We start from the raw sequence: 17,005 nt of genomic DNA on the forward strand, positions 1-17,005 counted from the left end.
ATCTTCTCTTGAGTCGCTGTCACATAGGGGCTGGGCTGCTTCACTGTGGGTGCACTGGGGTGCACTGGGGTGACATAGTAAGAACACTTTTAAGGCCTGCAGGAGATGATGTGTCTGATCACACTAAGGGTGCCTGAGGGAAGGGCATGGAGCTTTGAGGATCCCAGAGGAAAGGCCTGCAGGAGATGTGTCTGATCACACTAAGGGTGCCTGAGGGAAGGGCATGGAGCTTTGAGGATCCCAGAGGAAAGGCTTGTAAAACCGTTCATCTTTTGCCTTGCAAAAGCAGGCAACTCGCATGCTTTCCCAAGGAGGTGCAGGGACCACAAGGCCTCAGGAGTTTGCAGCCTAGAGATGAGGCTCTAAGCCATCCTGCCCTCCCACATCTGCCTTCCCTTCTTCCTTCCTCTGCTGAGATAGTCAGAAATCTGCCATTATTGCTTTTAAAAGGTGAAGGCCAAATACTATCTGTAGAATGATCTCAGTCATATTTTGAAAAATGTATGAAAGGCTGGGAGTTGCAGTTCAGTAGTGGATCGTGAATGCCTCTTGTGAGTGCACAAGACTCCGGCTTCAATTCTCAGTAACACACACACCCACACCCACACCCACACCCACACCCACACATGTAAATGCTTATACAGTGGGATACATGAAAATTCATGTAAGACTGCTTCTTTCCAGCTGATGAAAAAAAAATCTATGTTCTTCTTTCCCTTAAGTAGCAAAAAGAAGAAATGCCACCGGATTGAGACCTCACAATAGATCCCCTGGATTAGGCCCTCACCTGCTGAGCTCAGGCCTAGGCCTCTGCCTTGATAAACCTTCAGGAAGATGGCAAGAGGTGAGTTAGTTCAGCCAGGCAGAACAGCAGTCAGACAGGAGAAAGGACCTGCCGTTCTCATGTATCACAGTCCAAGCCAAGGCGGAAATCAGCACGAACAGGTTTCTTAGAAGAAGCAAAGAACCCGGATCAGGGCCTGGCTTTCCCCACAGAGCCTGGCGGGGCACTCTACTGAAGGCCAGGGCCAAGCCTGTCCAAGGCTCATGCGGCAGCACCCAGAAACCTGGGCCCACAGGAGCTGTTGCTGCTGGGGGCTGGCACCGTGTGGGTTTCTTACATCTCTGTAATGCTGCAGAGCTGCTTCTGTGATAGACAGCCATGACTCAGCCAGAGGGCTCTAGGATGCCTTTTCTTCCAAGGAGGCCAGAACTGCTGGAAAGTGCCCCTCCTGGCCATCATTCTAAGAAAGAGACCGTGTGTGTGTGTGTGTGTGTGTGTGTGTGTGTATGCAATAAAACCATGCCCTTTCCTGCCTTCTGTCCACAGCCCTGGGAGTTGGCCCACAGCCTACAGAGGCTTTTCTACCTCAGCACAGCTGACATTTGGGGCCAGTTGCTGCCATCCTGCCTTTCTGTGGCTTATATTGCAACTTAGCAGAACCACTGGCCTCTACATACTAGGTCCCAGCTGACAAACCAAACCATCTCCAGGCAGGGCCAGACGTCTCAGGGGAGGGGGCAAACTGCTTCCTTCTGCAGCCTGTCCTAGACAGAGTATGAGAGACCCCAAGAAGCAGATCCAGGGAGTGGGGAACCAGGATAGGGAAGATTGGGAGCAGAAAGAACAGACTTGACAGTACTCGAAGAGAAAGAGAAACTGGGGAAAGCAGTTGTTTAAATACACTTTAGGGGCTGGGCAGTGGTGGCACATACCATTAATCCCAGCACTCAGGAGGCAGAGGCAGGTGAGTCTCTGAGTTGGAGGCCAGCAAGGCCAGTGTGTTCTATAGATTGAATTCCAGGGCAGCCAACGCTATGCAAAGAAACCCTGCTTCCAAAAACAAGAAGGAAAAAACAGAAACAAAAATCCCCCCAAAAAACCAACCCCCCCCAAAAAAAAACCAAAACCAAAACCAAAACAACAACAACAACAAAAACAACCCTTATAGGGATGCTGCGCTATTTGTCCTCTGTCTTATAAGGGAATGTTCATTAACAGGCTGCTGAGGGGGAGTTCAGTCAAAGCACCAGCCCAGCAAGCTTCAGGTTCCATTGCCAACAGCAGAAAAAAAAAAAAAGCAAAGCAAAGCAAAATAAGACAGAATGCAAGACAGAAATCTGCATTGCTCATCAGTGCATCTCAGGTCTCATGTATAGGCCAGGCTGCTCCCAGAGGCCTGGCTGCAAACTCTGCTAGAGTCGCCATGACCCCACAGGCTGAAGAGGGGGCACCGAAGCTTTCAATGTACATCTTAGGACAGTTCGATAAAATCCCTTGTAAGCACATATCACACTTGTTCCATGGGAGCAGGCACAGAGACAGCAGGGACCTGGGAATGTCCATGGGAGGGCCAGGCATTTGGGCACCACAGAGCACATGCCTGAAAGCTGTGGGGACTTGAGACTGCTTGTGAGTCCTCCATAATGCCTGTGCATTTCCCCCTCACAGTCAGTTTGCTCCTTCCTCACCTTGCTGTAAGTACAAGACAGGAACGAGCCATTTTTCTTAACTGTATCACTAAGTCCCCCATAGAGGACACTTAAAACCTTGCTAAATCAATAAGTGGGTAATGTCCTATTTACACTTAACTTCCCTGACCAGCAAGCCCTCACCCTGAAGGACAAGGCTCATATCAAATGTCACCTCCTTTGGGAAGCCTTCCTTGATCTTTTTTAAATGTTAGCAGAAATATTACACAGTGTACCCCAAACACCTGGTTGATACTTACTGCACACATGTCCTGGTATCTACCAGTCAGCTGTGTTACAATTCCCCAGCCAGCATGGAAGCTCTCTGTGGACCATTCTGAAGTTATCACTTATTTTGCATATCCTCAACAGCACTTGATACATAACAGATACTTGATGAATGTTTAACACAACAATCAATACACTCTGTCCTCTACAGCCCAGTCTCTAAACATTAAAGTTCAGATGCATGGCCATTTGTGTGCTTTGCAAACCTCAGAATCATGAGCCACTGAGGACACCATACTCCCATTGCTTCTGCAGAGAAAGAACACATGCCCAGCCCCTTTAAAGGTTGGTCTGAGAAGTCTGGAAGGATCTATGATCTAAAGGCAAGATGATGTGTGGAGCTTCAGGTCTTCTAGAAAGTTCTCTAGGAGCCACTCTGCTCCCATCTGCACCTATACCTGGATCAGAACCCAGGGCCAAATAGACTTCATGGAGAAATCTACAGGGCAGGCCTGTCACTTCCCAGACCCCTGTGGTAGGGTGTGTCTGAGGCTCCATGTGGCCAGAGAACAGCTTGTATATATGGACTTGTGCCACCTACAGGGGCTGCTCTCCGGCCTGGCCTGTGGGCTCCCCTGCTTACCTGGTTCAAGGTTGGGGTGAGGGTGCTTTCTGGAGAGCGTCTATCCAGGGCAGGGCCCCCCTTCTGTCTGCAGTCCAGCTGGATCAGGCTGCGGCACTCCGGGTGGCAGGTGAATTTACAGTCTAGAGGGAGAGAGATAAAGGGGTCAGGGGTCAGGTAGATGGTCTACCTTCTTTACCCAGAGAAACTGGGATTGTGTTTAGCGCTGATGGGAAGGGCAGTATAGTGAAGAAGGGGGGAGGGGAGCGCAGGGGACGGTGTAAGGGTGATGTCTGACCTCTGCACTGGCACAAATGGTGGCAGCAAATGCTTCACACCCGGGCAGACAGCTTCTGCCTGCACTATCTGGTGTGACTCTGTATTCGTTATTGGGATCTGGGGTCCTCAGTGATTTCTTCATAGTCAGATCATCTGGCTATATATGCGCCCATTCTACCAATACATATTGATAACCAGAGGCCATATATCCCTGGAAGAGCCTCGCTTTGTCAATCTATAAAACATAGGTATTATCCACCCTGTGACGTAAAGATGTTTCTCCAGGCAAAAGAGGGTATGTCTGCAAGCATTAAAATTACCCCAAAGGCAAAGTCATTATCACATGCATTCTCTCTCTGGCCCTGTCTAGACCAGAAATGTTGGGGTGCTTCGTTTAACCCCATTGGAATAGTCCACTGATGATACCCCAAACAGGGGGAAAGGCACACATTTCCAGAGGCGGTGTTCTCATCTATGGAAGTAGAGACTTAATGTCCAGAATTGAAAAGAACCTTTAGACTTTCATCCAGGGACTTCCTCAGAGATGGAAATGGAGGCCCAAAGTGGCACATACCACAAGTGGCAGAGCATACGCTGCTGTTTCCTGTTTCCCAGGACCTTCCTCTAGAGCCTCCTTGGCAAAAGGGAAGGGCGGTCCAAGGGGCCAAGAAGCAGAGAGACTCAGCCAGGGGCAGGAGAAAAGGACAGGAGGGAGGGGCTGGCAGAAGACAGGGTTCCCACAGATGGCTGCTGGGCCAGCTGTGGTCCCTTGTCCTGAAGGTGCCACAGCTCAGTCAGGGCAAAGCTCTCCAAATACTGGCTCTCCTGACTTTGAAGCCAGGGGCCTGAGGTAAACCAGAGTACGTGGGTTTGGGGGCAGGGACCTCAAAGCCTGGACTTGCATGGATGATCTGGAAGAAGGAGGGTCACTCTTGGCTCATGATGGTTCAGGTACCCCGAGAATCCCTTCTATCTACTAAATTTCAAATTTGGCACATTTGGTCTCCTTTTCTGCAAGCTGCCAGGCAGCATACTCTATCTTGGGGCCCTGAGGCAGCTGGTTTTCTTCCCACTCAGCTGAGGAATTCCAGAATATGATCCCTGCTGTCCCCAGCTGCCTCCTTAAATCTCCTCAAATGGGCCCCCAGGCTATAGACCTTATATAAGGACCCTGACAAATAGAGGGACATAGGTTCCAGAACCCTACGCCTCCTCCTTCCTCCATGGTCTAACTTCATGTCCACCTTCTTGGGGTGACGGCTAATAGAAGCTTAGTGCGCATATCCCTCGGGTCCTCAGGGAAAGCAGCCAGCATCCCATTCTTTAGTTCTTCCCTGGAATCCTCCTAGCTTTTTCTCCATTGATGTGATTAAACACTAATATCAAAGTAACTTGAGGAGAAAAGAGTTAATTTTAGTTTATAGTCTATCATGAAGGGAAGTCAGGGTAGGAACCTGGAAGCAGGGCTAAGCAGAAGCCACAGAGGAACACTGCTTCCTGGCTTGCTCTTTATGGTAGTATGAAGGAGAATGGCCCTCAGAGATGCTCACTGCTTGGTTGCCAGTTGGCGAACTGTTTGGAAGGATCCGTTGCTGTGGCCTTGTTGGAGGTGGTGTGTCATTGGGAGTGGTCTTTGAGATTTAAAAAGCCCACAATAGACCCAGTGTCTCCCCCAGCCCCTGCAGCCCCCAGTCCCTGCCTGCAGTCAGGATGTAAAACTCTTAGTGACCACTCCAGCACCATGCCTTCCGGCTTGTAGCCACACCCTCTGCCATGACGATTGATAATGGACTAACCCTCGGAAACGGTAAGCAAGCCCCCAATTAAATGCTTTCCTTTACAAGATTTGGTCATGGTGTCTCTTCATAGCAACAGAACGTTAACTAAGACTCTCTCCATAGCTTACACAACTTGGAACCACCTGCCCTGAGGTGGCACTACACATAATGGGCTAGGCTCCCCAACATCAATCATCAATCAAGAAGATATGCTCACTGACTTGCCCACAAGCCAATCTGATGGAGGCATTTTTTTCTCAACTGAAGTTTCCTCTTCCCAGATGACCTTGGCTTGTGTCAAGCTGGAGGGTAGGGGTCGGGCAACAACCAACAGAAATCGTAACAGGTAAGGTCAGTCCTCTGAGGCCACATCATGCCCCTTCAGGGTCCCAAAGGTGTCTTGGAGCTCCAATGGCTGACACACAGCTCAGTGGAGATAGCTCACCCTCAGTGGGTAAAAGGCACAGAGGGCTTTGTGCCTAGTTCAACTGTAGCCCCCAGAAATGCCAGTTTCTGATAATATAACACTGGGGGCAAGCCCATAAAGGGTGGGGCCATTTGGGGCTCAGCTCTGGGGACACACCTGCGTGGCTTCTGGTCATGCTCTGAGTGTTGAAGAATGCTCCAGAGTCAAAAATAAAAAAAAAAAAAAGTGGGGACATGAAAAAGAGGGTGGCTAGAAACTCTGACGCTCCATGGTGAGAGCCACTGTGTCCCCAGAGGGGATGCCTCCAGAGAGCACAGGGTTTACTCCCTTCCCCTCGCAGTGTCTGCCATGGTTGGCATGTTCTGTGCACCTGGGCTGCTTTCTTTCACTGCTGTTCTTTGACACACACATGCCCCAACACCTCAGGAAGACCTTTTTTTATAGTTCTGAAACTGAACTGGTCAAGCTAGGAATGGAAGACTCCCAAGAGCAGGTTTGGAACTTCAGAAAGTATATATACCACCACGCCCTTTAGAAAACTGTGTGGCGGCACATACTTTTAATCCTAGCACTCAGAGGGCAGAGTTTAAGGCCAGCCTGGTCTGCATAGTAGGTTCCCTGTCTCAACAAAACAAAATAACAATGCAATTAAAAACAAGGAATGTACATGCACACCAGTAACTTTAATAATTAGTAACTCTAATTAGACCATGTAGTCATGGCGGCAGCAAAACTCCTGGAACACATCTTCATACTTCCCAGCCCCTGGAAATGCCAAACTCAGGGCTTCTAGGCCAGCATTGGTAACATCTGAGCCCCAGACCATCCTACACATAGAAACTGTCCTACAGGGCAGGAGTGAGTCAATGTTCTAAAGCTTTGGCCATGTCCCAGGGGACCCCTAGAACTACCCCACCCCCAGCCATCCTTCTCTCAAGGCAACTCATCCCTGCGACCCAGCCTCTGTCTCTGGTGTCCTACTATGTGTTATAACCTTTATCTGGTGTTCAGTTTGGGCACAGGAAGACAGATCCTGGGTGAAACTGGGCCAGGTAGATGCCACCATCATCCACGTAGAAGGCCTGGACTGCTGTATACTCTGTGCTAGCCTAAGACGCAAGTACAAGTAAGAGAAGACTGTTGCTTTAAAAACAGAAATCCCAGTTGTTTGATTTTAGCAATGAATATTCAGGAGCCAGATGCTCTGGTGAAAACCCTGCTGGCTCAGAGAGGCGGAGAATGTTCCCAGCTGACCTTCCTCTTTGTCATAGTCAGGGTTTCTATTCCTGCACAAACATCATGACCAAGAAGCAAATTGGGGAGGAAAGGGTTTATTCAGCTGACATTTCCACATTGCTGTTCATCACTAAAGGAAATCAGGACTGGAACTCAAGCAGGTCAGGAAGCAGGAGCTGATGCAGAGGCCATGGAGGGATGTTCTTTACTGGCTTGCTTCCTCTGGCTTGCTCAGCCTGCTCTCTTATAGAACCCAAGACTACCAGCCCAGAGATGGTCCCACCCACAAGGGGACCTCCCCCCTTGATCACTAATTGAGAAAATGCCTTACAGTTGTATCTCATGGAGGCATTTCCTCAACTGAAGCTCCTTTCTCTGTGATAACTCCAGCTGTGTCAAGTTGACACAAAACTAGCCAGTACACTACTACTCTACCCATGTTCCAGAGGGAAAAAGCTCTCTTTCCTTCTCCACACTGTCTTAAGTCCCCTTCAACTCAAAGACCCTCCTTTCTGATTACTTACATTCAGTCCCCTGACAGCTGACAGCTTGCTCTGCCTCTGGATCTAGGATTGACTTTATTTAGCTCCTGTATTAAGGATATGTGCTACAGTTGAGGCAGGCCACAACAAGTTTTTTTTTTTTTTTTTCAGTGCACAATCTTGGTGTTCAAAGTGCAGTCAAATATCCTCCAACACAGGACTCTCACTGAGGGAGTGGTGGCAAAGGCCTTTAATCCCAAGCACTCAGAGGCAGAGACAGGTGGATCTCTGTTCGAGGCTAGCCTGGTCTACAGAGGAAGTTCCAGGATACCCAGGACTGCACAGAGAAACACTGTCTTGAAAACAAACAGAGCACAATCTCTGCCTTTAGCTGGCTTCACACATATAGACCTTGTGGGCAAGTTTTTCGATGCCTAAATTCAAGGTGACTTGTGGGGCTAGAAATCAGGAGAGGCATGCACCTCTATCCAAGCAGATTCTGGCTGGGAACTCGAGAAAAACAGCGGGGACTTGGGGTCAAAGAGGAGGAAAAGTATTTGGGATTCCTGTTGTGCAAAAGGATTTTGCAGCAAGCAGGAGGAGCTCAAGACTGAACATGGGACTGGAGATAGACCAGCAAAACTGCAAGAGCGCACCACGCGGATGGGGCTGGAGTGCTACAGGATGGATTGGATGAGGAGGGTAAGGAATGGCCTACCCTGGAGAAGGCAGCCAAAATGACCAGGGTGGACCACCAGGCAGAAGTGGTTATGGAACCCGAAGATGAACGTGCCATTGAAATGTTCATGAACAAGAGCCCTCCCGTCAGGCATACCCTGGCTGACATCATCATGGAGAAGCTGAGAAGGAGACAGAGGTGGAGACTGTCATGTCAGAGGTACCAGGTTTCCCTAGGCCTCAGCTGGATTCCCGGGTCCTGGAAGTGTACAGAGGAGTCCGGGAGCTGTTATGTAAGTACCGCAGTGGGAAACTGCCCAAGGCTTTTAAGATCATCCCTGAACTGTCCACCTGGGAGCCGATCCTCTATGTCACTGAGCCTGAGGCCTGGACTGCAGCTGCCACCAGGAGTTTTGCCTCTAACCTGAAGGACGGCATGGCTCAGTGCTTCTACAACCTCATTCTGCTTCCCGGAGTGCGAGGTGACATTGCTGAATACAAACGACTCAACTTTCACCTCTACATGGCACTCAAGAAGGCTCTGTTCAAGCCTGGAACCTGGTTCAAAGGGATCCTAATTTGGCTGTGAGAGTCTGGCACCTGCACCCTCTGTGAAGCCATCATCGTGGTCAGCAGCATCACCAAGTGCTCCATCCCCGTGCTGCACTTCAGTGTGGCCATGCTGAAGATTGCTGAGATGGGATATATCGGTGCAAACAGCATCTTCCTGCGCCTGCCGCTAGATAAGGCCTACTGGGTGCTCGACGCTCTGGTCTTTCATTTTCTGGCCTTCCGGACAGAGAAGCACCAGCTGCCTGTGCTCTGGCACCAGTGCCTACTGACTCTAGCACAGCTTGACAAGGCAGACCTGGCCACAGAGCAGGAGGCCCTCCTAGAACAGCTCCAAATGCAGCCCTACCCACAGCTGTCCCCTGAAATCAGGCATGAGTTTCAGAGTGCAGCACCCAGAGGCATGGAAGATGATGTTGTCACCATGGAATGAGAACAGTCACCTGCGTTGGTCCAGGGGATGTGGGAGCTGGTATAGTTAAAGACTGAGGTCAAGACACTGAAGGGTTACTATGGCTTCCGTGGCTCCAGTCCTGGGCATGGAGGACTGCACCTGGTTGTCTTTCTCTGCCATTTTAGGCTTTGGTTCCTGGTCACTTCTGGAAGCTAAATGGTCACCCAGTTCAGCATCCCCACAAACCATCTGGTATTTGGTGTAAGGGCTACTCTCTCCAGATACTGTGTAAGATCACTGAGGTGCAGAGAAAACAAAGGCGGCTATTTACTGGAAAAACAAACAAACAAACAAACAAACAAAGACAGGACTCTTAGGAACCAGGGAACAGTTAAGACACGCAGAAAAATACAGCTAACTTAAAACAATAGCTGAACGTCAGGCTGTTTCAGGCACAGCTGGAACTAAGGCTTAGGATGAAGGAGCCTTCAGGGCATGGAAAGAAAGGGGTGACTGCAGCCAGCTCTGGTACCCTGATTAGAGGGAACAGAGGGGACCCAGGCCTGCCATCACTGAATAGCTAGGACAAACATGGTGTCACCAAGAGGCAGCACAAGTTTAGGGAGCAGGCTCTGGCCATTTAATGAATGTATATTGGCTGTACAAAGCAATGGGTTTTATTGTAGCACTCTCATGCTTGCACACCATGTTCTGTCTTCTTGCTCCCTCTGGAGTATCCTACTTTCTTCCCCCCACTACCCCACTCCACCTCCCTTTCTACGTGATCTAGACTCTACCCATGAGAGACAGTTGTCTGCATCTGAAGTATCTATCACTCAGCATGATTTTCAGTTCTATCCATTTTCTCATAAATGGTATTGTTTTGTTCATCCTTAAAGCTGAATTAAACCCCCTTGTGTGCAGACCCCCTTCCCCCCTATCGCTGATGAGCACCTACCAACCTACAGGTTTTCTCTTATCTCCACATGCTCACCATTGCCTACGGCAGGAACTTGGCTCCTCAAGTTGTTTACAGGGTCTCACTCCCTATGAATGGGCATCTTTCTTGCCTTTTCCAAGGTTCTGAGGACTCACAGACAGTAACAGATTTGGTGGCTTGTTGCTATACACCTCCAAAGTCTTCCAGCATCATCTCAGGACCTTCTCCTCATGGGTCTGTCTTCTTCAAAAGAATCCTGGTCAGACTGAACCAGTGGCCCACCCTACTCCAGGGGGACCTCATCTTGATGTATTATATCCACAATGGCCCTGTTTCCACATGGGGCCTCATACCAGGTCCTGAGAGTTAGGTCTTTTGACAGAAAGTATAGATCAACCCTGAGAGATCCCAGGCCATCCCAGGAAAACACAATACTTAAGCCCAAACAGATGGAGGTTCCCATGGACACCAGCTTCAGAGATCAGCAGCGGGCTGGAAGGCCAGGGGCTATGGATGGGTGGACTGAAACTGGGGCCACCTACTGACCCCAAGAACAGCCAGTGGCCTGGCTCTTGGCTTTGACCCACAGGTTACCATCTCAAACAACAGAATTAGGCTCAGACACCATGAGAAACTGTGTGTAGCAACAACATTGCATCTACTCATTGAACTTAGAGGAGGGAAAGCCAGCAGCAGGAACCATATGTTCGGAAACAGTTTTCTCCAAATGCAGATGCTGCCAATGTCCTCTTAATCCCCAGAGCTGCCAAAGTCTGTGCTCCACCCCGGTTCACAAATGCACAATAAGCAAAGTGTTTGCACACACAAAGCTCACACACAGACTCTGCTGTATAATGGCAAAACCCAAGTGGCTCATTTTTCTGAACCAGATGTGTTGCATTGAAAAGAATCCCTTCCACAAAGGAGCGGGACACGAGATACGGAGGTAATATAGTGATTCCTCTTTAGCTCTCAGCTCCTCCTGCCCAGGCCCCCAAGGACATAGGACCCAGTTACACAGCGCCCATTGGCTCCTCGAGGTCACTCCAGTCAACAACGATCCTCCTTCTCTTTCCTGTGTGGACCATCAAGGGGAAGCAGACAGCCTCTGACTTCTGAAGCCACTACCAACCTTTGGGTAACCTAGGCCTTCTAAGAAATCAACCACGCTGTCCCCTACGTCCTACCCTATGCTTCAGGGCCAGCCCTACCTGGACTATACTGTGGTGTAATGGAGCCAGATGCTACTTTGTGGCCTCTAGACTTTCATCAACCGGCTTTGTGACAGAGTCTGAGCTGCTGAACGTCTCTGAGAGTTAATCTCAACTATAGACTGAGAATCACAGTAGTTCATGGGGCCATCTTGAGGATTAAATGGAGCTCTCCTGTCCAGAGTTAGTCCGGAACCTGGGAGCCCAAGCTAATATTCCCTCCCCTATTCCTCTTTCCTCTCCCCTGCTGTGTGAACTTCTTTCTTATCCTCCCAAGCTGTGGACAGGCAATACAGCCTTACCAACACTCCACCAGACACAGGGGAAGCTTTTAGTTTCAAAATGATGTATCGGGTACTACTGGGTACTTTTAGTTTCAAAATAATGTATTGGGTACTACTGGGTAATCTAAAGGGACAGTGGGCCCCGGGAAATCTGATTTACACAAGATCTTAAGTGGTGCAAGGGTTGCCCCTGTTCTCAGAACAAGCCAGGGTGGCTGTCCTGGCTGTTCAGACAATCCTTTTCTCACTTAGCTGGGTTTCCTCATGCCAGAGCCCCCAGGCTGAACCAGCTGTGACCTTCTAAGACCATGCAGGGAGACCATACGCTACTCTGTGCCACCTAGCCAGGCAGGCTCCATCACTGCAGCCTGCCCCTGACTTGCCCTCTAGCTCTCTTTACTTGTCCCACCATGCCCCTCCAGCTCTGTAGCAGATGGGAATATGCTCTTTGTGGCTACAGCAGCCCCCTGTAGGTCTCCAGGGCTGCACTTGCAAATCTCCAGCCTGGCATTGGTAAAGCTGACTCACCAAGATGCCTCAAAAGAGTCTTAGATAAATTGGTAGTGCCAGCAGAGGAAGGAAGCACCTTGCTTTTAGCTGAAAGGGAGAGCTCAGAGTGCCATGAGGCTAAGATCCCAGGCTACTGTGCCAACTCCTACATGCCTCAGGATCCTCATTTTAATTGGAGGTGGTGGTAGTCCCTACCTCACAGTGTGACTGAATTCAGTGAGACCACACGGGACTGTTGCACCATGGTATACACTGAAGCTTGATAAATGCTAGCTATTCTTACTAGCAGTCTAAAATCTGAGTCCAGAGTGGCCGTCTGCCTCAGCATCAAGCATCCGAAAGCCTGTCTGTACACATCCCTTCAGTGTTGCCAACCTCCAGATCTCTACCGAGGCCTGAAGCAACAGGTCCTGACGCCTCCTCAGGGCCCCTAATGTTCCCCTAGCCCCAGTCTACTCAGAAGACGACATCAGGTGTCCCCTAAAGCCAATGAGGTAACCTTCCTGAAGAGGGACCTCTGCTGCCCTGGGCTTTCCCTTCTTTTCAAATTGCTCCCCGGCTCCCCCCAACACTCAATTTTCTAAAATCCTGCTCTAATTTTAGACAAGAAAGCTATTGCTCATAGTCATGATCACAGGCGAGTTTCCTCTGAACTGAAACATTCCTTCTAGGAGGGAAGAGGTTGGGGTGCCCATGAGACTCAGGGACGCTTGTCTGGGAAAGCTGAAACTTGCTGGGTTTAGCAGGACCCCTCCCCAGGGTTGCAGATACAGAAAGCTGGCCAGGGAAGGAGACGGATGCCCTCTGTGGCAGAGAAGAGATTCCCGGACCTACCGGCTGCTTGTAAGCTGAGCACAGAGCTTAAGGACGCAGCTTACGTAACTTGTCACCTGCGTCAGGGAGGCTTGTCACCTGTCAGGTAGGCTACTCAGAAAAGCAGCTGCCTTTGAGTGCCTTTGAGTCATCCTGCTGCTGCTAAGGTAACCCCTCACCCATATTCTTACTAGTGACCCCAATAAAAACTCACTGGCTCATCAAATTTGTCTTTGGCGGGTTCCTTTCTAGGGTAAGTGGACTGTCACATCTCCTTAGGAAAGGTCTCATAAACAGGTGTGGAGACGTGAGGAAACATTCTATTGGTATGTGAGGCACCGGCTCCTGCAGAGATTTCTCCTAAGGGTGTGTCTACTACCTAAATAGATCTTACTAAGATGTTCGGCCCACAGCTCTTTATCACGACAAATCGTCAGAAACATCCATCTGCAGCTGACTCACAACTGTCATGACCTATTTCTCCATGAACTGGAACGTGGCTATCATATGTGATGCAGCTCAACTCTGGTCAACATGAAAGAGGAAATGGTTGTGTCTCATGAGCGTAATTGTATAAAATACATACATACTTCTATAATGCCATTCACAGAGAAGTGTCTGCAAGGAAGGCCTAAGGGGTGGGATTTCAGGCATGTATCCTCTCTCTATAGTTGTCTAAGTTGTTTGTGGTTTTGCAGTGGATATATGATGGGAAATATACCATGTGTGCTGGCTAGTTTTGGTCAACTTGACACAAGCTAGGGTCATCAGGGAGGAGGGAGCCTCAATTGAGAAAAATGCCTCTGTAAGATCAGACTGTAGGTAAGCCTGCAGGGCATTTTTCTTGATTAGAGATAGATAGGGGAGGGCCCAACTCATGGGTGGTACCATCCCTGGGCTTGTGGTCCTGGGTTCAATAAGAAAGGAGGCTGAGCAAGCCATGGGGAGCAAGCCAGTAAGCAGCATCCCTCCATGTCCTCTGCATCAGATCCTGCCTCCAGGTTCCTTTTCAGTTTGAGTTCCTGTCCTGATTTCCTTCAGTGATGGACTACAATGTGGAAGTGTAAGTCAAATAAACCCTCTACCCCCCAGCTTGCTTTTGCTCCTGGTGTTTCATCACAGCAGTAGTTGTTGGGAGCACAAAGGTCCTTGAACCCACAGATAGCACTAGGGAAACAGGGATGTTGAACACACGGGTTCTCTTTTCAAGGGAAAAGATGTATTAGCTGGTTTTTCTACCCAGAAGGTTGTGAATGGAGATGGCTAATAGCCTGGTGATTCGCACTGTCTGTAGGGCCAGACAACCCCAAGCTCAGGCAACCAGGACTGGGGCTATCTAATAGTCTAGATGACCTCTATGCTATCTGTATGACCAAGACCACAGCAGATCCTCCCCTAGGCCTTTAAGATAATACATGCAGCTTGTCCATAGAATCTATCTTCATGGAAGAAGGGCTGTGTCCTTTGAGACGAGTTTCCATGCAATTTTGCCTTCTTGTGTATATGGGGTTGCATTGTTTTTCAAACTGTGCTGTACTTAAATATGCCTAAAGTAAACTTCCCAGGGTCAGACTCTGGAAGTCGGAAATAGCAGCTACTAAGTCATGTTGAACTGCGTGAGAAGATTTCCTTCTTGTCTCGTGCAGAGCATTATTCTGCTGGCTGTAGTGTTTGCAAAGACCCCAACAAGGAGCAACCTGGACTAGAACACTGTGAAAAAGAGAAAAGTCCGTGATGATGACTGGGTACCAACCACTGTTTGCTGCTAGAGAGTGCTCCTGTAGGACCTTACATAGTCCACGCTGGGACATAATGTATCTTTCTACTTGTATTTTTTGTTTTGTTTTGTTTTGTTTTGTTTTGAGACAGGGTTTCTCTGTATAGCCCTGGCTGTCCTGAAACTCACTTTGTAGACCAGGCTGGCCTCGAACTCAGAAATCTGCCTGCCTCTGCCTCCCTAGTGCTGGGATTAAAGGCGTGCACCACCACGCCCGGCTACTTGTATTTTTTAAAGTAGGGTATCTTGGAGAAGCTGTAGGTTTGTGGTTAAGTTAACAGGGAAACACGTTTTCTTTATAACCCTCCCCTGCATGTGCATGGCCTCCTTGTTATAAACAGCCCACCGCGAGGTGCATTTGTTACAGCTCATGAACCCACACTCACAACTGCCCAGAGGCCACAGTTTGCATCGGGTTTACACAGTGCTGTGCACTCTGTGAATCTGGATGTGTGCTCATGGGTTATGGCAAAATGTTTTTTCTGCCCTAAAATTCTGTGTTCTCTTTGCCCACCCCCTACCTTTTATTTCATGTATGTGAGTACACTGTAGCTGTCTTCAGACACCAGAAGAGGGCATCAGATCCCATTACAGATGGTTGTGAGCCACTTTGTGGTTGCTGGGAATTGAACTCAGGACCTCAGGAAGAAGAGTCAGTGTTCTTAACCTCTGAGCCATCTCTGTAATACCCCCCCCTAATTTTTAACAGTCTTGTCTTTATCAGACTATCGAAAATGGCATAATATGGGCTGGAGAGATGGCTCAGCGGTTAAGAGCACCGATTGCTCTTCTAGAGGTCCTGAGTTCAACTCCCAGCAACCACATGGTGGCTCACAACCATCTGTAATGGGATCTGATGCCCTCTGGTGTGTCTGAAGAGAGCAATGGTGTGCTCATGTACATTAAATAAATAAATAAACAAATCTTTAAAGAAAGAAACAACAACAACAAAAACCTGGCATAATACACTATGTAACCCTCTCAGATTGGCTTTCTCACCGAGTGAGATGCATTTAAGTCTCCTCTGTTTTATGGCTGTGATCGCTTCATCTCTTTTAACTGTCTGACAAATGTTCCACTGTCTGGATGTACCACGCTCATTGTTCACCTGCTTGGAGAATGTCTTGGTTGCTTCCAAGCTTTAATAATTCTAAGTAAAGCTGTGAGAAGCATCCATGTGTAGGTTTCTGTGCAGACCTTAGTTTCCGACTCCTTTAATCAACCTCCACTTGAGAGCTGGAGCGACAGCGAATGGAAGAGGCAAGGTTATGAGCTGGCAGCCTCACCGCCAGCAGGCAGCAGCTGGAGCATGGCGATCCGTCATGTGTGACTGCTGTGCAGCAGTCCTGTTTGGTCATGCAATAACGTACACTTCAGCAGCACCCCCCACTAAATCCCGGTGCCCCTCCTCCTGGAGGCCAAGGTGGAGTCCCTCCTGAACGGGGTTAGGGAGGCTGGGGTTAAAGGGCTGGAGTTACAAGTGCTTTTTCTTCTGCTCCAGCAGGAAGTAGCCCACTGCACCCTCCTCCTGGTGACGTCAGGATGGACAGGGCACTCCCAGCACCAGCTGACGTATAGGATGGTACCAGTACCTCTACTCATCAGCTGGGGATCAGCTGGAGGTCCTTACGATACTCAGCCTGGTGCTGGAGAGGGGATATAATTCAAGTTATCCTTGGAGTCACATGGGTCAGTTTTGAATTTGAAGCCTGCCCCTACTTGGGTATGAGATGTCTGAACAGTTTCTCCTAGTTAAATTTAGAACTCATTCAGCCTCAATTTGTCTAAAATATTGGAATAATAGCTTTCTTGTTGGGAAATTTTTCTGAAAAGTTAGAGAATGTTTAGATAAAGCACTCAGGGGCACCAGTTACTTTATAGTTGCTCAATAAACAGCAGCAGGAGTTTTCAGCTCTGTGGGAGGTCAGACACCTGATTTTTGTTGATTCAGCATGTAACAGCACCAGCCAGCAGCTTTTATATATCTCAGTAGGCCGTCTGTGCTGGCCCCGAACTCACATACATAATCCTGCTTCAGCCTCCTCACTGTTTGAGATTACAGACATGTGTTAGTTACCATGCCTGCTCTAGCCAAGATTTTCTTGATTTTCAGGCCCTCTTCTGCTGAATTAAGGCAGTCATAACAGTTCAATAACTCCCCTTCATCTGTGGTACACTAACTCTCCCCTTCATCAGGGGCTACACTAACTCTCCCCTTCATCAGGGGCTACACTAACTCTCCCCTTCATCTGTGGTACACTAACTCTCCCCTTCATCTGTGGTACACTAACTCTCCCCTTCATC

General features: G+C 49.0%; 1 protein-coding gene and 1 pseudogene across 2 annotated transcripts in view; one reads left to right on the forward strand and one right to left on the reverse strand.

The window, feature by feature from the left end:
* Positions 1-17,005, reverse strand: part of Rassf5 (Ras association domain family member 5) — a 66,954-nt gene that overhangs the window by 31,745 nt on the left and 18,204 nt on the right. For both annotated transcript variants that reach the window (XM_021160848.1, XM_029479910.1), the window contains exon 2: positions 3,344-3,465. In XM_021160848.1, the coding sequence (XP_021016507.1) occupies positions 3,344-3,465 (122 nt within the window). The remainder of the gene's footprint in view (positions 1-3,343; positions 3,466-17,005) is intronic.
* Positions 7,955-9,205, forward strand: LOC110293066 (annotated as a pseudogene).

This window comes from Mus caroli, chromosome 1, assembly GCF_900094665.2.
Source record: "Mus caroli chromosome 1, CAROLI_EIJ_v1.1, whole genome shotgun sequence".
Taxonomy (NCBI): domain Eukaryota; kingdom Metazoa; phylum Chordata; class Mammalia; order Rodentia; family Muridae; genus Mus; species Mus caroli.